Source organism: Malurus melanocephalus, unplaced genomic scaffold, assembly GCF_030028575.1.
Source record: "Malurus melanocephalus ecotype Western Australia unplaced genomic scaffold, MMel_1.1 scaffold_511, whole genome shotgun sequence".
In the NCBI taxonomy this organism is placed as follows: domain Eukaryota; kingdom Metazoa; phylum Chordata; class Aves; order Passeriformes; family Maluridae; genus Malurus; species Malurus melanocephalus.
Window position 1 is genome coordinate 262,732 of NW_026623743.1, and position 25,037 is coordinate 287,768.

Consider the following 25,037-nt stretch of genomic DNA (forward strand, 5'->3'; position numbering starts at 1 on the left):
ACAGATCATTATATTATTCCTTTTTTTGAATGTACTAACCAGAAAAGTCCCTGACCAGCTCAGCCTCTGATATTCAGACATGGATATCATCACAGGAGGAAAATCTCACATATCAAAACAAAATATTGCTATCATCAGAACCACCACATTCACTAACTCCACATTGTTATCCAAGGAATACTACAAAGAAATACTTTTCCATCTCTCCATTCGAACAGGAGCCTTATAAAGCTGAGGTTTTTGGATTTTGACTTTTCTGATTTCACACCTTTTTTTTTTTTTTTTTTTTTTTTTTTTTTTTTTTTTTTTTTTTTTTTTTTTTAACTCTGACTATTTTCCAGATAATTCTTGGAAAGTCGTCATGCTGAATGCACTTCGAATCCCATCTTTTATTTGTAAAGCAACCCTCGGACGGGAAATACAATTTTTKTCATTATTTTAGATTAGTGGAACCTGTTACAATTTTCTTTTTCTTCAAAGTGCAGTTTTTAAGGAAAGGTTTGTCATAATCAAATCGGAAATGCTGTCCAGAAAGTAGCAGGGTGTGACACCACATACCAATGACACATCAGGGTAATGATGAATATTATAACCTATAAAGTATCACATTTTGTTTGTTGCAAACAGAAACTTGCCAAAGACAGCATGTTCTAGCTAGAGCTGTGAAAAAAAAAACCCTAATCTTTGTTTCCAAAGATCTGCATGAAGCCATGGCAATTTTTATGAATATTTGCAAATCAAAACCAGATTAAAGTTTCAAAAATCTTTTTTTTTGGGTGCAATGTTAAATTAAATGTTCTCTAAACAGATCAGAAATTCAATGAGATTTGAGAAATACTTTCCCCCCCAGCAAGGCACTTTTAGATTGAAAATAATTTTCTGAGATGATCTGCCTCTCTTTTCTTTTAATCCTTTCTGAAGAAAGAAATACTTCCCGTGTTCATTCAGAATAAAAATAACGGCGAGGAAAATTGTATTCCAAATGTTTAACTTTTCATGAAACAGGTGAAAAGTTATTACATGCTGGTGAGATTTTTTAAATAGGATCTTTATTCCTCGCTTAAGGGGGGCAGAGAGWGAGGAAGAGAGAAGAGATGAATGGCAGTGACATCTGAAAATATACAACTCCTTTATATTAAGAGAGTTTGGTCATATAAACCTTCTGTCTTGTTGCTCTGAGACCCTTTAATAATGTTTGATACCACTAAAGTTTATTGTTTTTATTCATGAAAGAAAAGAAAAATAAGAATTTTAAATAATAGGCTGATCATAAACCTGAGCTCAATGAGTGATGAAGGACTATTTTCCTCTGGGGAATTACAGTAGTTGGAAGGGTTTGTTTGAATGCAATCCCAAGTTAAAAAAAAAAACAAAAAAAAAACCCCAAACAACAACAAAACAAACAAACAAACAAACAAAAAAAAAACCCACAAAAAATCACCAAGAAACCAAACAAAAAAACCTCAACAAACCCAACCCCCAGAAAAAAAGGCCAAAAACCAACCCCAAAAACAAATTTAAAAAAACAGAAAACCCAAAGAACAACAACAACAAAAAAAAACCCCAAAAACTACAAACAAACAGAAAAAGAAACCAATGCCCCCGCCAAAAAAGAACACCCAGAAAAACACCCACGAAAACCAAAACAAAAAAAGCCTCGACAAAAAAAATCAGAAAACTAAACAACAATGGACAGAGGATATGTAACAGGGTTAACACATCTAAATGACAGATGACTCWTCAAGAAACTTGTGAAAGAAGGTGCTAACCTTGATGTATTACCTGGAAAGTCCTGATTGTCAGGGAAGTAATATTCTGTGAATTCAATATGGATTGCAGACACTTGATCAGGGAGTTTGAAGATTTTCCTGCTACATGAAAGCAAGGTGGAAGGTTTCTTACTTTGTTGCCCAGCTGTAGAAACCTGAAAACAGAATGAAATGCAGTTGAACAGAACTCAGACTTGGCAAACCCAAGTGTCCCAGTGACCCCACAGTTACACGGATYCAATCCACCTCATTTACACATCAAACATACGCTGCTTTCAAGCAAAAATATAATTTTCTTCCACCTGCTGATATTGCCAGCTCCTCTCCTTTGAGGGAATTTAGTTCTTTATGCCTCCTGTCACTGCTAGTAAGAGCTGTGACAAGCAGAATTAGGTGATGTGAGCAAACAGAAYAGAAATCTATTCCAGCTGTCTGCAAGATCAGCAGCACGCTGGCAAATCCATTGTAGTATCTGGTGCTGCAAAGAGCAAAACCTGCTCTTGGATGGAAAAAGGGCACAGGGATGAAGGGTGTGATCCAGGCTAGGGATGCTCTGTCCCARGGCAGAAAGCCTGAGGTGAGACTGTCAAAAATCCACATCCTCAATGACTTCTCAAAGCATGGAATGCCTTACACTGGGCCTGTCTAAGGCTTGGTGTGAGCTCAGATGGGGACAGAGAGTAGAAACCCATGGTTGTGGTTACCCTCTGAACATGAAAACTATCATCAGCTCATTCTTGGGCTAAAAGTCTTACAGGCAACATCATAACAGCACTTTAGGTTCCCCAGGCAGCATTTTGGATGTCGTAGTGATGCCTGATGATTTTTGCTTTTCCCTTTACGCTTCYGTACCCTCTATGCATCYGCCTGTACCCCTTARCCCACATGCTTGTAATTCCTGGAGCCTGATATTCCAGCTTAATTTAAGAGYTCTGCTAAGCAAAGAGACCAAACATCCTGAGGAAAGAGTCAGTGTGCCCTGTGCTATCTTAAACCCGAGGCTCCAGSCTTGAGTGAAGCCTTYTSTCCRGAACATCTTGTGTAAACTGGGCTCTRGCCTCATCCTGGRAGGAGGATTCATTAGAATAAGGAGACATTACTGCATTTGTTAAGTTTCTTATTGAAGAATCCTAGATAGATATGCTAATTCCTGAAACCTATAAAACTTTTACCCGTGCTGTACATGGGTGTGCATTCTGCCATCAGGTTGTGCACCTGGGATCCCAAATACCGAGGTAAAACCCTTTTTATCCCCTTAACCGTGTCTGTGTCATTATTGAAAACTGGCCATTCAAGGCAACAGTAAGATTTGCATGATTTATTTGAATCACATCTTGTTAAATTTCCTTTTTTCAGAGTGCCATGAACGCCTGCAGGCAGTGCTGAGCTCCCTACCTGGTGCACATCCAGGTCATCCACTCGCACCACCACGCAGCTGGAGCGCAGCCGGTGCCAGGGCGGGTGCCGCAGCCGCGGGAGGCTCGTGGGRGGAGCCCGGCCCTTCTCCGGGGGGCTCTTCTGGGGACTCTGGGGAGGCTCTGTGGGGACACACAGTCAGCACCAGCATGGTTGGAGTCACCTCCTTGCACCATCAGAACCAACAGATCAGTGCTTACTGATCTGTGGTAAGAGAACACATCCTTCAGCCAGGTCTTAAGCATTTAATTTCATCTTATATTCCCACTCCTGGAGAAACGCAACAATAATCCAGGAAGGGGTCACTGCAGCCTGTCCATCCTTGCTGCAGTGCTATCCCATGATGACAGCCACTTTCCTTTGCCATTATAKTTATGATTTTTAGAGTGCTATGCATTCCTGCACCAACAAATCAGTCTGCTTAACTGGGGACAGGCAACCGGAGATATTGCTGGATGGAGCAAAATTGGTATCACCTCCTGTTTCACCAGTTTATCAAACACCATTACCTGGTTTCTTTTTGAAGGGGGAAAGTGGAGTCCTGCCAAACACAGGGTCTGTTTCTTCATAAAACTTCTCCATCTTGCTTTGAAATTCACTGACCAACTTCTTTGCCCACTGTCCCCGTGTCTCCATTGCTTCACTGTACCGCACCCAATGCTTGCAGGCGTCTCCTGCAGGAAACCAAACATCCTGGTTTTAAAAAATAGGTTTCTTTCTTCCAGTCCAGCCTGCAATCATAGGGCAGGACTGTTCTTTAAACTCCTTTTTTATCCCCCTCCTCAAGTTGYGAGGCCACAGGCTCCCTACCTGCCCTGTGGAAAGGATAATAATCAAAAGCCATCCTCCTGAAGGTCAGCTGGATGGCACCTCCCAGCATCCCATGYTTCAAAGCACCTGTGGGGAACAGAGGAGAGGAAACCATGGTCAGCTCTGCAATCTGAGCCTTGATCCAGGAGAATTCAGAACCACATTGCTCTGATTGCCACCACTGACTGACACCATGGCCAGGATGTAGGTACCATCTTTAGGAATCTGCACCAAAATCTTGTCCTAGGCAAGCAGAAGGACACCAGAATCAACCAGCCAACAGTTTATAGGGTAAGAACCAGACCTGGAAACTCAAATCCCAAACTGCAAGACCCCAGTGCTTCCCAGACAGAAAACTGCTGCCTCAGCTGCTGTTTTCCTTTCTCCTGACCTGCCTCACGGGTGTGGCTGTCATCGCAGATGTGCAGGTCCAGGCGGGAGATGAGGAGGTGGTAGGAGGACTCCTTCATGTCGTGTTTGTCAAAGTACTGCCCGATGCTGCTGGCGTTGGGGGCGGCTCCRAAGGGCTGAGCCCAGGACTGCTGGGCACTGGGAGCAGGGGGGGTGACCTATGGGAGGGGGACAAGATCCGTGAGAACTCGGAGAGAGGGAAAACACAATAAATATAAAGCAATTAACCAGCTCATGTACACTTCCAGCCTGCAAGGCATCAGCTGATAGGAATTGAACCAGGATTCCCAAGATCTGGATGCTTTCCTGTGCTCTCAGGAGCATTTCCTTGTCTATGGCTCTGCCAGCTGCATGCACTTCTCTTGGGAGATGTTTTAAGATTCCCAGGCCAAAAGGGTCAAGTATTCCCCATCCCTCCTATGCAACCTCACTGCACTGCGTGTGCATCCCTTCTTCCCCAGGGCTTCCAATTCCAGCAGAAATATTCCCCTTCCCTTCCCCTTGACTTGGAAAACATATTTTATTGGCAATGAATCCCTTTCTTTGGTCACTTTGCTGCTCCCACAGCAGCCCATTGTGACATTGACCTGACACCACAAGTTTCCATTAGGGAAAATGCTGTGAGTACGGGCCAGATCTCACACAAACACACTGTCCTTTTCCCTAGACCAATATCCAAACTCTCTCACCTGTACAGCCTCTGGTGCCAGGCTTTTCCTCTGCTGAGCAGATTTCTCCATGGCTTCACTCAGAGACTCAGCATATTTCATCATTGCTTTTAACTGAGAGTCTGTCAGCACCCAGAGCAGGTCATCCARCAGAAACATCAGCTTGGAGGCCACCACGTTGCAATCTTTGGTCTGAAASAGCAAGGAAGGAGTAATGGATTTCAAAAATTGCCTCCACATATGTAGAGTCTTCATAAAACATGGAAGGAGAAAGAAGGAAGGCTGCCCTGAAACTCCTCTGAGAGATGTTATCTGGTGCACGTCCACAGCACCTCCTCTCAGATGGAAAATAGTCAAAGCCACCTCCTCTTTAGGAGACAAATTTCTCACTGTTTAATTCTTTCTTTCTTTTTTTTTTTTTTTTTTTAATCATCACATTCCCACTGACAGCTGAAAATCAGACTGCCAGGCTTTCAGCTCCCAGCCAGGAGATGACAGCTCTCCTTGGGATGTTCAAATGGATTGAAAAACTCACTCCAACCACGATATCCTCCCCTGGGAAAGAAACTGCTTTGACATTTGCTAAGAACACAGCTGTCTCTGACAGAAAACATGGAGAGATACRTCAGTTTGGGCTCAACGTTTCTGAAGAGAGAGAAGGGCTGCTGAGGACTGTGGGAGGGAATATGTATCATCTCTGCACCATGCAGTGAAAGCACATCCTGCAAAGCATGGAGGAGACTCTCACCCTTCTCTTGAGAGAGATTTGGATCCTCCCCTGGTTGGTGATGAGTCTCAGAGGAGTAGTGATAGGATCCTGGTCACCATTGTCSGTGGCATCTGCCTCTATCCTCAGGGTCTGCCAGGTGAGCTCCTTGAATGTCAGAACCTGCTCAGGAAGAGAAAAACAGGAAAACGCTGAGATTTTCCCAACTTCAAGGATTAAAACAAAAAAAGGAACAGTCAGGAGGCATGAAATGAAATAAGACAAAATCATTAATCACTCTTTTTCTTGTGTGATCCAAGGCCTCACCTCTCCCCTCTGTGGGTCTGTGATGCGGGTGAGGCGCAGGTCGCTCTGCTGCCAGTTGGGGTTGACACTGTAGCCCTGGAGCTGCCAGAGCTCAAAAGAAGCATGAAAGGCCTTGGAGTGAATCTTGATGGTGATGGAATTGACAACAATAAACATCCCCTCCACGACTTTCTCAGCAAAGCCATATTCACTGCAAAGAGAAGATACTCCCATGTAACAACAAGAAGCCTGGCAGAGGTAAGGCTCACACAGAGGGCAACACCAACTAAGCAACACCAGAGGCACTCAAACCTGAGAGCAGGGAGGCCAAAGGTGAATCAAGGAGAAAAACAGTCCCCACAGCCCAGCAGGATGGCAGGGAGAAGCTGCAGGGCTCGGGGTCTGACCTTTGTCCAGCAGCAAGAGCGATGGGGGATTGTCCATTGGGCGGCCGAGGCTCCTCACACGTCCTCATCTCCACCTCCACCTTGTCCAGGTACTGCAGAGACACAACGTGGCAGCCATGAGCACCACACCGAGCCACCAGCTCAGCCCACCAGCCTTGGCTGTGAGATCCAGGGCAGGGACAGCCAATTYTGGAGTCTCAATGCTCCAAGAACCTCATGTGTTAAAGCTCTCACACCATCARTGCCAGTGGGTAACCTGAAACCCCAAGAGTGGGGTAAACAAACAACAAAACACAGACGCCAGGTTGCTCTGGACTTCCCTGAGAGCTCCATCCTGCAGTGAAATGGGGCACTCACAGCCAAACAGTGCTCCCACGTGCTAARGGCCTGGAGGATTCAGGTCCAATGAAAATTTGAGCAATTTAGGGTTTCCCTCCCCAGAATTTCTCAAGTAGAAGTAAAAGAGAATAAAATGAGCGAGGAAGAAGAGGAAGAAAAGAAGAAGGAAGGAAGAAGGGAGAAAAGAAGAAAAGAAGAAAAGAAGACAAGAGAGGCAACATTACCAGGCAGATTGGGTGCGTTTTCAGCTTTGTCCACTGGATCTGAAACGATAAATTTGAGTTATCAGAGTGATCCGTGCACTGGAAAGTTTCAGAATCTGCAGGAAACCATCTCAGCCCAAACTTTGAGCCCCGTTTCTCTGAGAAATGTCCACAACGTCTCATTGTATCCAGGTCAAGCAGAGACACAGACAAGGAAAAAGACATTCCAGACACCAGATCTACAAACTCAGCTGAGCTTTTGGATCTCATGTATCGTCAGGAGTAACAGATATTCTGCAGGTCAAATTCTGCTATGGGGAACATTCCTGGCCTTTAATAGTTTACAACTGACTGCTGCTGTTACTGGGAGTCAGACAACTCTTTTGAAGACTGTGCACAAATCAAAAAGCTCAATTTTATTTTCATACAGCAACATTCACTCTGCAGCTCTTGTAGGAGGGAGAACAAATGTTTGTTACTAAACTGAGCAGATCTGACTCTAAAAACAGAGCACATCAGATGAGTAAGACGAGCTCATTTTTACTGTCACTTGGCAGAGTAGAATCATATTTCTTTTATAGAAAGTCTCTTTGATGTCCTTAAAACTTTTGAGTTCGTGTAATGCAACGTGTAGTACCATGTGCAATTAAACAATCTGGCAGCTCATAACAACTAAAAAAAAMCAATTTTTTTGCTCTAAAAAGAACAAGGAGGAAGATTTGTAAGGTTTCAGTGTGTAAAGTGGGAGCCCACGGACAATCTAAGAAATTCTGCCAGTAAATAGATAACTTCATCCATTSCAAGTTGCCTCTGCTCACCCTGATGGAGGCCTTGTTGCAGTAGACCCGGGTGATGGCGAGCCAGGTGGGCAGCTCCAGCACATTCTGCAGCACYTCCTCATCCAGCTCCAGGTTGGTCAGCTGCCCCTGACCTTTCAGCGTGCTCAGGTTGATTTTGTCTGGGGAGAGGTTCTTGGTAAACCTACAAGGGAAGAGAGAGGAGACTCGAAAAACAGCTCCCAGCAAAGCTGCTGAGACTTCAGGAGCATTTCAGAGCTATTTTAATACCAGAGTCTGTTTGCTGTTTTGYTAAACCCTTTCTGACATTTTTAAACCCAAGGCAAGTTGCTTGCTCCAGAAAAAAAAAAATCTTTACACTCTGACATTTGCAGGACCTCTTTGTTTTAAACTAAATTCAGATTTGAGAAACAGAAAATTCCTTCTAAAGCTGTGGATCCTGGAAAACAGCAGAACTGCCCTAGGACAAAACCAAAGAAAACCAAAGCCAAACTCCAACAGCTCAGCAGGTTTGCTCCCCCCAGAAATGCCATGTCAGCTGGGAAAAGTTTAATTCTCTAGATTCTTTTCACCCAGGAAAGCAAAAGATCATTAAGAATGACTTTTGTGGCTGTCTTTTTTAAACACCACCCAGCTGCTCTCTGGTCAAGCAGCAACTCTCCTCCCTAAAGACTGCCCCAGCTCCCTCCTCTGTTTTTTTCTGATTAAAATTCCTCCTCCCCAGGGCTGCCAGTGTTCCATCTCCCTTGTGTGCAGCCCAGCACCTTCACATCCCTCGTGTGCCTGAGGTTTCAGTGTAATGGGTGAAACRTTTGCAGCAGAGGATCCTGGTGACAGAGCCTGACTTCACAAAAACCAGAGTGGCCCCTAAGGAACCAGAAGAGCCAGTTCAGAGGGCAGATCACAGAAGCTGTACAAGTGTTAGCAACACTTCTCCATGTCAGAGAATCCCTCTGTTCCAGCAGAACCGCTCCTGTCTCCATCAAAACTCACAAAAAAGGAGCTGCCACCGCAGGGGCAGGGAGCTGCACTCTGACATCACCAGATTCAAACTTCAAGAGTTCCTGCCAGACAACTTTCCCACCACTGAATCCAGGGCTTATTTCACACATTCCTCCATGCCAATRCTAATTCTCATTCTGTACAGTGGTCCAGAAAGCAGGATGGAAAGAAAGCCCCTATTGTCAGCATAAGCAGGAGCAGGCTCCCGGTCACAYGCTGCCCTGTTCACCCTCTCCCWGCACCCACAGCATGGGGATTGCTCTGGGAGAGGTGTGAGGAGCTTCTGGAACAGCCACAGCTCAAGGAGGAGAGGAGGAACTGCAGCCATACTGCTGGGATGCATCTCTCGGGGTGCAGCACAAACCTGGCTGAAGCACTGGGGCAGCAGCTGAGCCATCAGGCCCTGGCTTCCAGGGCAAAAGGGCCTTTCCARAGCAAACATTTTGTTGGAGAGAAAGTTTGACAGATGCTGAGATCTTGGTGTCAGCACTGCGCTAATGATGCAGCTCAGCTGCACGCAGCTGCCAGTTAGCCCACTGCTGCCAGTTTGCCCWCTGTCTTCTCCCTGCAGACAGTTCATGTGTCCTGCTGTCCCCTCCTGCCCTGAGCTGCAGGGACACACTGACACCTCACACCAAGTTTACATCACACCTGCCAGCACCTCAGGCCGACACATTCCCTTCAAMCTCGTCACTCCCTTTAAACAGAGGCTTCTTGTTTAAACACGCCCAGGGAGGTGGCAGAGGTCAAAGAGGCTTCTCAGCATCCACACCAACAAACTGAAAATTCCAGAGTGTGTCCCAGTGGCTGCTCCACTGGCAGGGAGCACTGAGAATCCAGATGATTTGAGTCTAGAGTCCTGTTGTGAGCACCCACAACCCCAGACATGGCTGAAAATCACAGCAAACCCCTCCAGAGGCAATACAGGAGCGCGCTCATGTTGTGTCAGAGAAGCAGCTCWGCTGAAAGCTGATGTCACCATGTCCACTTGGGACTGGATGCTGAGGATAAAGCAAACACAACGTGGACAGGTAATACAAAGCATTTAAGCTCCCAGGCTGGTGTGGGCAGTGATCAGCTCACGCTGGCAGAGCTTTCTCACACCTGCACTGAAGGATCATCCCTGGGCTCGGAGCCTCATCCCAGGATAAGCGTGCTCGGAGGGGAAGCTGCTTTCAGCTGGTAATGCAGAGGAAAAGTACAAGTGTTGCCTGTAATTCTATATTGGCATGTCTCTAAAGGGGGAGAATGATGCCTAAGCTTTTTATATATTTTTGATATATTTGTAGCTTTGTAGATTGCTGATGMATGGCCGTAGCTCCAGTATTTTTCCTACCCTTTTCCCCCAGATTTCAGAACAATAAGCTGACCTTCTAAACACATTCCTGAAATATTGTTTCATCTTACTCCAAGTGGGGGAGCTACAATAAGATATAAAAARTGGGGCAGAGAATCCCTTGGACCAAATCCAAGGGGCTGACCSAGGAGTGGGTTACTGGGGCAACTCAATCTCCTACTGGAWGCACYTGTTAGATATCCTAATTAATTAACCTTATAAAATTGTACAAATTTGATTCRGGGTGTGCCCATCAYCACCAGGACACCTGGAAGYTTCCAAATAAAGGTCTGCTTTTTATTTTTACTATCCTAACACTTTTGCAAGGGTTTTTTCTCTTTCCATTATAGGCAACACAAGCACATGTCTGACCCAGGGCATCACTTTCCCTTAGTGTGCAGGTGTATCAAAAATTCCACCACAGCGTGGAAGAACCAAAGCTGTGAAACARGACACTGTACAGAGTGAGGTATGAAACCTGATCCAGCCAAACCAAACAATTCTTTATCATCATCTCCAGGGAAAGGCTGCTGAGATCCTGCTGGGCAGTACAAAACCCACCTCCAGTGCTACCACACTCCATGCAGGAATAGTCTCATGAGGCATTCCAGATGCACCAAAATGTGCCATTCCACCCCCAAAGCAGAGCTTACAGTCCCACCCATGATGGAACAACAGAAGCTGCAGCTTCTGGAAAAATTAATCTTAAATGTAAAAAAAAAATCTTTCTTTTCAACCACACCTAAATTTCCATGGGTATGTTGCCTATTGCCAAACCCTGCTTTCAGCWGCTGCTCCCTACAGGAACCCCAAACCTTCCACTGGAATAATCTCCACATTTGAGCCATTTTACCACCCACATGTCAGACAGGGCTTACAGCAGGCCTCAGGTGAGAGTTTCTGAGAGCACAGAGTTCACAGGTGCCAGGGCTCTGTTGTCTCCTGAGAAGAACTGCTTTGGTCAGCACCAAGGGAGGAAGAGCAGAGAGAGCAGAACGTGTCAGATGTTTGCTGGCAGCCTCTCTCCATTCACACTCACCCACAGCAACGTCCTTGGCAGCACGGGCTGCTGGCTTAGGGAAAACTGAATGAAAATGGTGGCTATTGGGAAAACTGACACAGGAGGATATTTGCACTTCTTTTTTCTTTTTTTTTTTTCTGCAGMCCCAACAGAAGTCAAGCAGTGCTGAGCCAGTAAACTCACAGGGCAGCATTCCTTTTGAGCCTGCTGGGATTACCCTGACAAAAGTCARCCCTGAAAATCTATTTGCTCAATCATCAGCTCGAATATATATCAAAACATGATGTCACTACCGAAAACAATGAAAACAACTGCCCAATTCCTCAGCCTGCATATCCAGAGGCTACAAACCCACTGATTGCAAGAGGGAGTTTGGGTAAATCTGACCGCTGGCCCAAAGCCAGCCGAGAATCATAAATAAATTTATGTTCACATTYGTAGCTGTCTCGCCACACTGTCTCCAACTGAGCAATTGCATGGACAGATAATGTCAGAAGACATCTGAAATAATAAAACTACTCCTCAGATCCCTGACTCATTACCCTGCTGCCAAATGGATCAGGAATCCTTTTCCCAAATACTGAAAAGTTTCTGCCTCAGCCTCCTCCCTGCCKTTCTCCAGCCATCATTGGCATTTCTATTAATACCTTTGTCACTATGGCTATTATATGGGAGAGCTAATTAGCTGTACACCAGTGACCTTGATTTTGTTTAATGACAAGCAAAATCTCTTGGCAGAAGGAAGTGCATGGCTTGTGACACCAGGCACAGCTGCAGGGAGCAGCTGGAAAATCCATGCAAGYACAGGTAAGGCAAGRAGGGGGAACTGGTCAGCTCAGTGGGAAACCAGACTGGGAATGGCTGCAGATGAGGTTTTTGCCTCCACAAGGGTCACAGCAAGGGAAGAGATGAGGATTTTCTGCTTTGATTTGGAATACAAATATGTAATCTAAGCAACTATGACAAGAATTGGACATGGAAAAAACCCAACCCAAACAACTGTATTCTGACCAATGCAGATTTGCTCCATCCCAAAATTCTTTCAAGTCTTRCCTGGTCTGGTTTTGGACAGGGCGTTCAGTGGGATTTCCCTCTTCCTTGGGAAGACCTTCTAAAATCCAAAAATCTCTGTGATGTGACATTTCACCTCAAATTAAAACCTCTTATCTCAGGAGCCAAAGAGCATGTTTACTAGAGCAAAAGGTTCATGACTGCTAAAAGGAAAGGTCAGTGACTTTCCAAATCAGGGTTACTCTCAAGGAAAGCAGCAGCAGAAGCTTTAAGTGCGACACACATGACTGAGGATGAACTTAAAAATAATTTTTGAGGAAATAAAACTGGGCAAGTGATCAAAACTTCTGTAAAAAGGGAAAAAATAGCTGCCTCGAAGACGCACAGGAAGAACAAAAGGCTTTTTCAGGAAGAAAAGCCATTTTACCTCCACTAACTTTTGGTGTAGGCAGGGACCACTCTGTCTGAGAGTGGGCACACAGCTGCTCTGCAGACAGAGGCAGAGCTGCAGAGGAGGAAGAGAAACTCGCTGAATTAGCAGAGGATGAGACTATTGCATGAGATGGAGTTGGTATCACACCCAYTTAGCACAAAGCCATTTACAGTTTAAGGGAATCCAATCAACACCAAACTGCCCAATTGTTTTGAAAACAGAAAGCACCACAGTGAAAATCATCTTATCACCTGTGCACAGCTCTGTGTACYTCAGATCTCCTGGGAGGCAGCAACACCTTCCCAAGTGGACAATCGGCCTGATAAATTCACCCTGCTTGRGTTACAGGGCAAACAGTTTCCACGTAATGTGGTACCAGCCTGTCCAACACTCCTTATCAGGGTGGATTTAGGCACAGCTGGTGTCCCTGCACACACATGCCACTGCTGGTGCCTTTCCATTATCAGCTTTCTGTTTTTCCAGGCTTCAACTGCACTGAATGAAAGGCTGGGCCTCCCAGCCACCCRAAGCCAAACACAAAACATCCTGATGAGTAATCAGTTGTCTTGGCTCTGCATTACCTCCTGCAATACAACGTGGCTAAGGGAAAAAAGGCTTAGGAATTCAATTCAGAGCTAAATTGGCAGGGGGRAAATCAGCATTTCCAAGCAGATCAGGCATGAGACTGGACCATTACACAGAGCAGAACTCCAGCTCAGTCCTCCCCGAAAGCTGCAGCCTCCCTAGGCCCCAAGGACACTTTCTTGTCCCAACAAATATCTCTCTAGAGCGTTCTGAATGCTGAGAGGCTCCTTGCTCCACACCCACCAGCACCTGAGTGGGTATTGGGAGCCCTGGAAAGCAAACCAGGAGCTCATCTGAGAGGAGAAAAGGCCAGCTCTCTGCCAGGGGCTGAACTCCACCTTGCTGAGGAGCTGTTTTGCTATTTCCAGCTCCTGGGCTGGATACTCGGTGAAGTTTAAATGCCAGCTGCCCCATGATCCCAAATCCGGAATGTAAACCCTCAGCACCCGCCAGGGAATTTCCCAAGTCTAGTCCGCAAGCAAATAACAGATGAAAGAAAAGAAAGAAACCTAATAAATACAAGCAYTAGTCCAAAGTTCCACTTCTCCATCCTGCAATCCAATCTGCACTTTCATTTCCAATGTGCAGAAACAAACGGGTTATTGCTTAATCCTGATTCAACTGAGCACCTGCAGGGAAGGCAAGCGCTCAGAGAGTCCARGAGAAATAAGAGAAGCCCCTTCAATAGTTCCTTTCCTTCAGGGGAGGCTGAAGGGCTCTGGAGAAGTAATACAAAGTCAGCAAAGGGCTCTGCAAACCCAGAGCTGCRCTGAGGGAGCTTCAGGCACGTTTTCCTACTGAGCTACTCCAGACKAATTCACCTCTGCTGCAACAAGAGCCTACTCAGCATTCCAGAAAGAGCACACACGTATCTTGGATGCAGGAAAAGTGGTTGGAAACACCTTGCACCCAGCAGTGCCATAAAACCATCCACTTGGTTCTCCCAGCACAGCACCACACCTTTAGAAGGGAAGACTTTAGCCTCTGTGACAGGAAAATGCCACGTTCTGTCTGTGCCCACTCCTTTTTTTCTACCCTGTCTTGAACAAAAAAGTGGCAGATGCATGTTATGTTATCTGTAACACACTGGGGTTCCATCTTGCCATCAAGAATTCCTCAATATTGAAATTTTTAGGTGCAAAAGAAGCCATCAAAATGTGAAGAAAAATAAATTTCCAAACTAAAAGCTTGAGTAAAGAGGTTTACATCCAGCCTTACATGCTTTGCTGGGCACAACATGTCAGAACTTAGAGACATCTCATGACCAGGGGTTTGGTACTGCACCAGCAGCAGCTGCTGGGACCTGACAGAGCTTTCTTCTCATAAACTGCCTCATAAAGTCCTGCCACAAGCTGCTTCATGCTCTGGATCCACCCTGGGCACTGGGGCACCAAAGGAACCACTACCTGGCCTGAAGCGCAGGAACAGGACTCAGTGCAGATGGAAAAGTAACGGTCTTTATCAGTGTTTAACAGCTGGCAGCTCTGTGGTTTCATGTACTTCCCATTGCTGCAACAKCTATTTTAGGCAAATGATCATCTTAGAGATCATCACAGAAATTTCCCTGATCACCGAAGAAGGATATTAAAGCAGCTAAAGCCAAAACTGCAAAGTTGGTCAGAGGTCTTGCTGCCTAAATCACTGGGGATTCTGTCGCTGCCTCAGGCCATCCCCAGATGCAATTTCTTTGCTTTCCTCCTCACCCACTGTGCTCGCTACATTGCTCCAAGGTAATTTATAATCAAGGTCAGGAAACCGGGAGAAGCCTGAAGGGTTGGTAGTAAGCAAATCTCTCTTATTGGTGGCAGCTTTTCCTGACTCCGAGGGTGTGCCAGAGCCCTCGCAAGCTGCATGTGCCACCCTGTGACTGCAGCAAGGGCACAGCTGCAGCGCAGCGCTCGAGCACGCAGCGATGCTGCAAAACACTTCAGGACAAGGGAGAGGCAAACAGAGCAGGAATTCAGGCTCTGTTTTCTCACAGCAGTGCCCAGACTGCAGCATTTGGGCAAGAAACCTCAGCTGAGGCGGTAAAGTGCTCTCTAGACTCTGGGAATTCCCCACATTTCTGTGCTAGGCAAAGGCCTAGCTGGTGACATGGCCTGACTTGCCTGGTGCAAGCCACAGAGCCCATTYCAATGATTCCTGAATGGCACAGACCAAATCCCATCTTCTCGCCTGAAGAACTACTTCTGTCTTACCTGCCCACCTTATCTAAGGAGAGGGATGGGCCACCTCGAGACAGCACATCTCATTTGTGCCACCCTGACCCCAGGGAGTTTCTCACCCCCTGGCAGGATGACCACAACTGCAATGGCCTTTCTCTGCCTTAATGCAAATCTCTGATGGTGGGGACGGGCAGGGAGCAGGTGAGAAGACACAGTTGTGAGCATGGAGTCCCAGACAGCTCCAAGGCCAACTGCAGAACAGGCAGGACTCACACAAGGCGCAGTGCTGGGTCTGGGAGCCAGCTCTCTCTCTATTGGCACAGAAGCAACACAACTGCACGGAAGGGGTAATGTCAAAGTCATCTTTAGGGCCAGGAAGGGATTCCGAGATCCTGCCATCCAAGTTAGGAAACACCAGACCCCGGGAGCCCACGCGCTCCCAGCTCAGCACACGCTGCCACACCCACGCGTCCCTGCTGCCAAACGGGTCTAGMACAAACTGAAGCTGCACCGTGAGCCTGCCTGATCTCCTCACTCACCCACCCGCTGCAAGAACTGGGTGCAGCTGCAAATGAAAGGAGACAGGAGTCARAGCAGCCTCGCCTGGAGAAAGGGATGGAAGGCCTAATCCCTGGGAACAGAGAGGGAAGGCTCCACTGAGGTGCAGAACCATTTTTGAGGAGCTATACGATGGTGTTTCTCCTGGCTGAGGACCTGCCCTGCCCTGATAAGCACCTTCACCTCATACCCTGCACATGCTGCTCCACTGCTCTGTTCTCATAGCTTTTTTTTAATTCTATTTCTAAAACCCATCTCACTTACCTGAAAAGGTGGCTCCATCCTGTGCTGAGGACAGTGTGCCAAATCCACAACCTGCCATCCCCTCATTTCTGTGCTGCACATCTGTTACACATCTGCCTGGACTGGTAACACATGCTCTGCACTCTCCTCTGCCAACAGGTCTCGTTTTCCTCTCTGGCAACCTCTGCTAATGAAAACTCCTCTCTCATTTCTCCTTTTCATTCCTCCCTTCTCACCCTACTTTCAGAGATTTCCAGTTACTCCTCAGCTGCAGCTCCCCAGGGTCCCTGGTCATAGTGAGACACATCTGTGGTCTCCTTCTCCTGTGCTCAGACCTGCCCCCATGCCCCAGCCCAGCTGCTCCTCTGCTGACACCAGCTTTTATTTCTTCCCAGCAGGACTGCACGTTGCATTTCCTCTGGAAGCCATGTCCTATGTSCCTGTTACTCCACAAGCTCACAAGCTTCAACACGTGTCCCAAAAGAAAACGTCACAAAGCAGCTGTTACAGGCAGCAGGGGATAAACCTCTCCAATGAAATTAAATAAAAGCCATTTTGGCAAGGATTCCCACTGCAGTGCTGGGAACTCAAATSCCAAAGTGGCACATGAAGTTGGGGCAGTTGGGCTTGTGGATAAACAGGGCCTTTGTCACAACCTGAGAACACAGATCTGCTGCAGCTACACCAACACTGGTTAAAAACAAAAAAAAGACAATGAGAAAAAGCTACTTTCAAACAAGGCCASGAAGAGGCAAAGACAGCTCACAAATTTTATTTTAAAGCATTAGCTGCGCTTCCATGAATAATTACAGACTAGGGAACACAACCATGCTCAGAGCCAGCAGTCAGATCTCGGGGAGCGCCCAATGCTGGGATCCAAACCCTCCCCAGCACTGCAGCCCTGTGCCTGCCTGGAAGCAGCAAGAACTGAAACCACCTAATCTGTTTGCTTTTCCAAGCTAAATATAGGACAAAGGAGTGAAAGGCRCAGATGGCGAAAGCTCCGCAAGTTTTTGGGTTCTCCTGCTCTAGGAATTTAAGCTGCTAAAGCACAACACAAAGCTGAGCCTTGTCAAATACCTTCACAAATGGACAAAGCCACGCCGTGACCACCATGGCCACCCTGTCACACACGTGACATGGGATCACAGGAGCTGTCAGGTGAAACATCTCATTCACATTTTCCTGATCCAGCTGCCTCTCCAGAGCGCTTCCTTGCAAATTTTAGAAGAGGGACAAAAATACAACCCCATGCAGAAAGGACTCCGAGTGGAGACACAACATAAAGAACAAGGAATTATTTSACACGCAAATGTGAGCAGAAAAATAAAGACAGATTAATGATTTAGTAGCAAAATTCTTCCAGMCAAATGAGTGTGGCTGGAAGAAAACCCAAAGGGAGGGTGAAGAGGAGGTATTTGGAGGAAACAAAACCGGAACAAAAAAATTTTATACACCATTAAACTGGGCTCAAATTGCATTTCTGCAAAACATTCACAATCCTTGTGCAAGTGAGGGGCAGGATCAGATCAATCAGCCAAATGACAAAGTCCAGCCAGCAGGAAAACAGGCAGAGATGCTTAATGTTTTGGGACTCCTTGTTCTTCTTGGAACTRCCCAAAGGAGACACAGGTAAACACTAAGAATTGGCCCAATCAGAGGGRAAAAGGGACACTCTGGGCAGGAACACGATGTAATAGTGTAAGGTAAAGGAGAYGGAAAAGGAAAATTAAGCAAAAGCACCTGCAAAATTGTATTTATGTAAAAAAGAGACTTATCCATGAAAACAACACCCACAGGAGCAGCACCCAGGGATAAAGCCCAGCYCTGTTCCATCCTCCTTTAAGAACTGCTTTCACTCTCTCTGTGTGGTACAAAATACTTCAATGCCTCCTGACCAGGAGGCTGAATACGTAGTGAGCACAACACACCTGTGTGAGGTAAATAAGACAGAAAGCACGGAGGTTTGGGATGTCAGGTCCAGCAAAAATCCACACGTTGGGTCTAGCAACCAGTCCCAGAGCAGCTCCAGCAGCAGCTCCATCACCCCTCGTTCGGGACAGTGSCAGAGGCATGGAGCAACTGGTGACTCCAAAACAGACCCTGCACTGCCCATTCAGGGTGTGAGGGAATGGTCTGGAACTCCAGACACTCCCAGGAACCACCTCAGAGGGCTGCGACTCGTGGATCACACCAGCACTGACCCCAAGCTGCCCACACAGGTCACTTCAACCCCCTCACCCTGCAGCTGAGCGTGTCCAGCAGCAGGGATGGAAAGGAGCAGCTCAGGAAGCGCAGAGGACAGAGCTGTGCCCTCCCCTGCCCCCTCACAGCCACGGCACCTTCCTGCTCACCATCCTCTGATCCCGCAGCGATGCACAGCGAGGTCATGCCCGCAGCCGTGAGAGAACACGGGCAGTTTTTCTGTAGCCGGGCAGGGAAACTGAGGCACCGCTATGTGCCCAAGGCCCGCCCCGAACAGCAGCAGAGCAGCCGCTGCATTTCACATAGGGAGCACCGGCTTTTCCTCAACGCCCCTCGCAGCGCCCTTGGTGAACTTCACGGAAAATGACGGAATACCACACAAACAACCCCCCAGCGCCGGTGTCACCCCCGGGCTCGTCATGTTCCCCTCACGCCTCACGAACTTCCACCGCCGCTGCCCTCGGCCCAGGGCCGGCACCGCCGCGGCCGCGCTGGGCACCGGCACCGGCACCGGGCACCGGCCCGGGCTCGGAGGGCTCTGACCCCGGGGACAGGCGGCAGGACCGCTCCCGTCAGGCCCGGCCCGCTGCCCCCGGACACCGGACTACAGCCCGCCGGGCCCTCGGACACCCCCGAGCCTCGGACAGTCCCCCCCGGGCCGGCAGCTCCACAGCCCGAACGCGCCCGCAGCCCCCCCGGGCCCGGCAGCTCCGCACCGGCGCTGCCCAAAACCTCCAGGCCCAAGCCCCTCGCAGCCCCCCGGGAGGAGGAGGAGGGGGAAGACAGGGAAGAGGATGAGGAGGAGAAGGAGGAAGAGGAGCCTCACCGGGAGAGGTGCTTCAGGATCTGCTTCTTGATGATGCCCGCCATGCCGGGCCGGCGGGTCAGGCCCGCGGGCGGCGGGACCCCATGGCGCACCGCCCGCTCCGCACCGCCCGCCCCCTTCCCGCACCGCCCCCCGCCGGCCCCTTCCCGCACCGCCCGCCCCCTTCCCTTCCCTGCCCTTCCCTGCTCTTCCCTGCCCGCACCGCCCCCTGGCCGCACCGCACCGCCGCAGCCGCGCTCCAGCCGTGTGCGGGAGGGGGTGGCCGCAGTGACCTCCGGACCCTCCCCAAGATGTCCAGGGACCCGCTCCGGGRCCCCGACCTGGAGCCCTCTCCAGCACCAACCCAGGACCCCCAGGAACCCACCCCGAGATCCTCCAAGATTCCTCTCCCATGGGCTCCAGGGACCACCCCGGGACGCCCCTAACAGAGCCCACTCCAGGACCAACGTGAGATCCCCCCCTTCCCCCCAGTCCTGCAAGGACCTGCCCCAGGACCCCCTACCTGGGGGCTCCCCTGGGACCCCCACCAGCCCTAAACTTTCTCCACTGCTCCCCATCCCTATTTTCTTCCCCAAAAGACAGTMCAGAACAAGGCTCCGAGTCCATATGGAAACAACATAGCTTTATTGTTGTATCATTAACTGGGGGGAGGGGGGAAATAATAATACAACTGAAGAGACACCCAAAAAGCCAGGCCTCGTACAAGTCAGTGCAGGGTTTGTCCATCCGCACGCACGCTGAGGTGACAGCAGAGTCCCTCCACACACTGAGTACAAAACCCCAGGGGACACAGGTCTGTGGCATTTATCATAGGGAAGGTCCTAATATGAAATGGCAGCTTCATCTCCACCTTTATCTGTCTGGACGGGTCATTCCTGGCCTGGTTGGCACCATCATGGGTCTGGAGGGGGGTCTCATCATTGGGGGCCCTGGCATCATTGGCATGTGTCCTCCCATGGGTGGCCTCATCCCGGGAGCTGCCAGGGGAAAAGACAAGTTAGAGAACGGCTCTTGGGACCACCAACTGTCCAGTCATCACAGAACATCGATGGTTTGGGTTGGGACGGACTGTAAAGATCTATTTCCACTCCCCTGCCATCGGCAGGGACACTTTCCTCTATCCCAGGTKGCTTCAAGCCCCRTCCAGCCTGGCTTTGGACACTTCCAGGGATCCAGGGGCAGCCACAGCTTCTCTGGGCACCCTGTGCCAGGGCCTCCCCACCCTCACAGGGGATAATTTCACACTGTACAGTGGGCAGGTTCTCTCCCCTGCTCCAGGGAACTCGCATTTTCCAAGTCTGCAAGCTCTGATATTGCAACTGCCGAGATGGATTCCATTCCCTGAGGGGCTCAGCCATYAGCAGAGGAGGAACCAAGCTCCTGGGTTATACACCCATTCTGACAATATTCACTCACAAATTATTTCCAGGCACTCGAGAGAGACATGAGCTTAATTACTGATCTGGAAAGTTCATTTGGAGAAAAATGCTGCAAAACCATCCCATGTGCTCACAAACAAGCACTGAGCACCTCTGCCAGGAAAAAACAAGGCTTCTACTGCCCAACCCTTGAAAYAATGGTTTCATGCCACTTTGCCATTTATTTTCACCAGGCTGCTGAATATCAGACTGTGCATTTATCTTGTGCCTTTAAAAACACTTAAACAACACTTTCCAGCACAAGACAATAATTGCAAAGACACTTCACTACTTTCAGTGCACGTGTGTGTGTGTTCCCGTGGATTTGTTCTGGGAACCATTCCAATAAGATATCCCCTGAGAATTCTTCAAATGCCAGGAAGCTCAGGAGTGGAATGGATCAAAGACATTTCAGTTTACAGTTCTGATAAAGCCATTTTCAGGCCCATTGTTTCCCTGGAACACGTTCCCCTGAGACGCTTTGAAAGAGTAAAATTCATTTAGTGTAAAAACGTGCTCCTTGTGCAAAACCTGAGACCTGGAGGCACCAAACTCCTAAACAATTATTGTTCAGAGCAGAGAGAGAACAGCTACAATTTCCCAGTGCCCTAATTCCAGCTGCACAGGGGGTTAGTAACTCTCAGCAAGGAGGAAAGAAGCTTTAATGAGTGATTGCAAAACTGTTGTAGTCTCTCCATGCAGGGCTAACAGTGACCAGAGTGTGACCAGCCCAGCTCTGAGCTCCCAAYAGATGATGGGACAGCAAACATCACCCAGACCCCTCTACCCAGCCCCCATGGCACAGTTACCCCATCCCAAACTTACCAGGTCCGACTGGCATCATTCCCGGGGGGGGTGGGCCCATCATTGGCATCATCGGGGGCCCCCCCATGTGTGGGGCTGGCATCATGCCAGGCCGGGGGGGGCCAGCTGGACAGACACAAYAGTTACACACGGGCACTCTCAGCCACCAAAGGACAATGCAGTTATTCACAGCATGTGGCAGTAACTAAGGCCTCAGTGGCTTCACATCTGCCTGCATTCCAGCCCTGATTCCAGGTGCTAGGAAGTGACCACAGGAGGAATATGCTGGGCTACCAACTCCAGCTGTGCCCACCCAACACAGGGAACTCCCAACAGCAGGACTTGGGACTGAGAGGGCTCTGGGCCCTTCACCAGCTCAATGGTAAAAGGTCACCCAAAATTATTCTATTTAAGAAAAACCAACCCAAATCAACCTGCTATGTAGATCTAATGGAGTCACCTGCATGGGAATCCCCATGAAATGTGGGGCTCTCATTGCTACTGATGGACTCAGCATCCCAGAAATCAGACACAGTAATGACTGAACTCTCTTACAGAGAATTCCCTCCCATTGTGGGAGCACAAGCACAAAATGTCTTAACTTGGCTTCAAACTAAAAAGTCTGTTTTTTCCAAGGTGAGAACACAAGAAATACAGCTCCAGAGTATGATTCCAGTCCCAACCCTAACCCAAACTACCCCAAACTTACGGATGCTGGGAGGAGGYGGAATCATGGCTCCAGCTGGAGGTGGTGCCGAAAACGGCGTCGGTGGAATTTTCCCTTGCTGGAATGCAGCCGCTACATTGGGGGGGAAAAGAAAAAAAAAAAAAAGGAAAGAAAGAATCCCAGGAAAAAAAAAAACCAGTTACTAGGCCGAGGAAGCGCCGGGTCACTCGTCCGTGTCATGCCCCGCGGTCACGTCATGCTGCGTGCGCTGCCGTCCCCACGCCGGACACATCCCTGGCACCTGGGGAGCACCTGAGACTCCTGGAGACAATTATTGTTACAGCTGGGACTAGAGAGCTCCTGTGTGGATGTCACATCCCTGGGCAGGGCGGGCGGGTGGGTGGGAGAGAAAAAAAAAAATCAACCACGTCGCGGGATCCGCAGCGTTCCACCGGGACATGCTGTGCTGGAATGGCAACGGGGCGAGGGCTGGGGAGGGGCAAGGAGCAGGAAATGGGGTGCAAGGAAGGGGAGAGATTCAACTGGTGTTGACTGGAAGGAGGGCAAAGATGGGRGAGCTGGAAGCATCACAAGGAAAATGGTCAAAGGGGAAATAGAGTAAGGATGAGTTGGGGGAAGTGCGGACTGGACATTTTGCGAAAAACTCTTCACTCAGAGGTGGTTGGGCACTGGAACATTCCCCAGGGAAGTGGGCATGGCTCTGAACCTGTCAGAGCTCAGGGAGCASCTGGATGATGCTCCTGGACACATGGTTTAGACTTAGGCAGCCCTGCACGGAGCTGGGAGCGGGACCAATGATCCTCAGGGATCCTTTCCAACCTGAGATACCCTATGAGCCAACTGCCACAAAGTTATTCTGGTGTTTGCATTTCTTTCACAGAGAAAAAAGCCATTCCTCAGAGGAAAGAGAAAGCTTTTCCTCCTCCTCAATGTCACGCTTTGGTCAAGCCTTTAAGTGCCAGTAAAAARCATCCTTTGGGAGCTGAGGGCAAGCARCCCCMSCATGTGAAAAATGCAACAATCCARATGTTTTWATGTCCATTTTCCTRTCTTTTGGAATCCCTMTCCATGCTCTCAGCATAAATGTGCCACTGCCAAGCAGCACAAGTGTGTTATGTGGCCCTGCAGGACATTASTGAAGATGATGGCACTGCCAACCCTCATGAACAGTGACAGGAGGTTCAGCCACCAGCCCTGGGAGGGAACTTTGGTTCTTGTGGCAGAGCCCTTGGGACAGCCCACTCTGAGAAACTCAGATCCAGACTCCAAATTTTCACTTACGATTCACTGAACAAAGATTCCTCAAGAAAGTGAGGGAAAGTCAAAGKGGAAGCACGGAAGAGCAGAAGAAAAGGCAGGGGAAGGAATGGGGAGGCAGCTGGGGTCACGGACAGATTGGCCTTACTTGTTTTATCAATCAGGCTCTGGGCTTGCTCCTCCATCCATTTCTGGTAATAGTCTTTCACGTTCTCTTTGTGCTTCCGGCCGCTGCAGTGGGTTTTTCTCACGGAGGGCTAGGAAAGGTYACAGAAACCCAAAATTCAGTATGGTTTTAAGTACATGCAATGAAGCAGCATAAAGCAGCTTTGTTTCTGTGCTCAGTCGGAGGACAGGTGATGTGCAAAACTTATATGCATAAATAGTAAGTGCTGACTCTCCAGTTTTACCCTGAGGCACCCCCAAGTTGTCTCCCCTGACCCTGTCACTGTCCCGCTGGAGACCACCAGGGACATAGCACGTTTTCCTTTTTTTTTTTGCATGGAAGGGGAAAACACGAAGTAACACCGCTGCATCCCATGGGACCTGCTTTTCACCCAGATAATTTTTATTTACGTGCTGTAAATGTACAAAAGAAGCTTTGGTACTCACCGAGTCATGGGTGAGGTACGTGTCACAGTAATCACAGTAAAACCTGCCAGGGGAAAAYCATGTTATTCAGAGTCCCTTTTGCGCTGTGAGCGTTAACGGAGCCCCGGAATGACCGCGTAGAGCGCCAGGGCTCGGCCCGCCCGCTCATCCGCGCTGTTCATGGCCTTGGTCCCACAGAGAGCACCGAACACCGCTCGGACACCCCGGACTGACCCCGAATCCCGCCCGGTACCGCGGGGAGCACCGGGCCGGGATCCCGCACTCACTTGGGCATGGTGCTCCCGCCGCCGCCGCCAGCCGGAAGTGGCGCACATACGCAGTGACGCACACACGCAGCGCCGCCGCTCGTCGCTTGACCCCCGCCGGCTGCCGTAGGTCGCGGAAGTGGCTGCGGGTGAGCGCCGTTCTGTCTCACTCCGCCCGGCAGGTGGAGCCATGCGCGTTCTCCCGTTGCTGTCCGGTCACGGCATTATGGCCCACCCGCGGACCCGTCAGCGCCACCAGTGCCCCTCATAGAGCCCGGCGCGCGGGGGTCGTTGGGGGTCCCCCGGCGGCGCTCCCAAGGCGTGTTCCCCCGATTGTCCGTGTTCTCCTCACGGAAAACACACCGTGCTTCAGATCACGGGCCGCGCAAGGAGCGACCTCGCGCGGCCGAAAACTGCAAAAAATACCACCATTTTTAAGGGGAAAAAAAACACCGAACAGGCTCCCGTCGGGCCTTGCGCCGCTCATTTGCATGGCACCGCATGACGTTCGGTGGTTCATTTGCATACGCAAACACGCGCGCTCGCCGCCATATATGGACGGCAGCGCGCGAATGTGTGCGAACACGGCCGATAGCCCCGCCCCCCGGTGACGCAGCGCCCCCGCGCGCGGTTCGCGCGGGAGCCTTCGCGTCACGCGCGGCGCTCATTTGCATGCTCGGCCCCGCCCCCTCGCCCTTGCCACGCTCCCTCCCTCCCCCCCCGCGGGCACGCGGCCCCGCCCCGCATCGCGTGTGGGGTGACGCCGGAGGGGTGACGTCGCGTGTCGCGCGCCGCG

The 25,037-nt window shown here is 49.4% G+C and overlaps 3 protein-coding genes across 4 annotated transcripts in view; 1 reads left to right on the plus strand and 2 right to left on the minus strand.

Annotated features, from left to right (window-relative positions):
• The window catches only part of BLTP3A (bridge-like lipid transfer protein family member 3A), a 27,144-nt gene extending 7,818 nt beyond the window's left edge, over positions 1 to 19,326 (minus strand). Inside the window, exons 1-12 of the mRNA XM_057381437.1 lie at positions 19,218 to 19,326; positions 7,854 to 8,016; positions 7,057 to 7,095; positions 6,494 to 6,585; positions 6,108 to 6,297; positions 5,823 to 5,963; positions 5,096 to 5,266; positions 4,387 to 4,564; positions 3,996 to 4,082; positions 3,695 to 3,859; positions 3,165 to 3,307; positions 1,783 to 1,924 (exon numbers count right to left, since the gene is read on the minus strand). Coding sequence (XP_057237420.1) covers positions 1,783 to 1,924; positions 3,165 to 3,307; positions 3,695 to 3,859; positions 3,996 to 4,082; positions 4,387 to 4,564; positions 5,096 to 5,266; positions 5,823 to 5,963; positions 6,108 to 6,297; positions 6,494 to 6,585; positions 7,057 to 7,095; positions 7,854 to 8,016; positions 19,218 to 19,261 — 1,555 coding nt within the window. The 5' untranslated portion in view covers positions 19,262 to 19,326. The remainder of the gene's footprint in view (positions 1 to 1,782; positions 1,925 to 3,164; positions 3,308 to 3,694; positions 3,860 to 3,995; positions 4,083 to 4,386; positions 4,565 to 5,095; positions 5,267 to 5,822; positions 5,964 to 6,107; positions 6,298 to 6,493; positions 6,586 to 7,056; positions 7,096 to 7,853; positions 8,017 to 19,217) is intronic.
• ILRUN (inflammation and lipid regulator with UBA-like and NBR1-like domains) overlaps positions 1 to 25,037 on the plus strand; it is a 166,909-nt gene that overhangs the window by 113,440 nt on the left and 28,432 nt on the right. The window lies entirely within an intron of this gene.
• SNRPC (small nuclear ribonucleoprotein polypeptide C) lies at positions 19,949 to 24,522 on the minus strand. Of its 2 annotated transcripts, none has more exons than XM_057381449.1 (6): positions 24,263 to 24,522; positions 23,997 to 24,039; positions 23,533 to 23,641; positions 22,149 to 22,241; positions 21,461 to 21,565; positions 19,949 to 20,194 (listed from the first exon to the last, which is right to left on the minus strand). In XM_057381449.1, exons 1-6 carry the CDS (start codon positions 24,268 to 24,270, stop codon positions 20,070 to 20,072), a joined length of 483 nt encoding a protein of 160 aa, XP_057237432.1. In that variant the 5' UTR covers positions 24,271 to 24,522; the 3' UTR covers positions 19,949 to 20,069. The 2 variants fall into 2 exon arrangements, with proteins under 2 accessions (XP_057237432.1, XP_057237433.1); XM_057381450.1 differs by having other exon boundaries at positions 22,149 to 22,238; positions 24,263 to 24,518.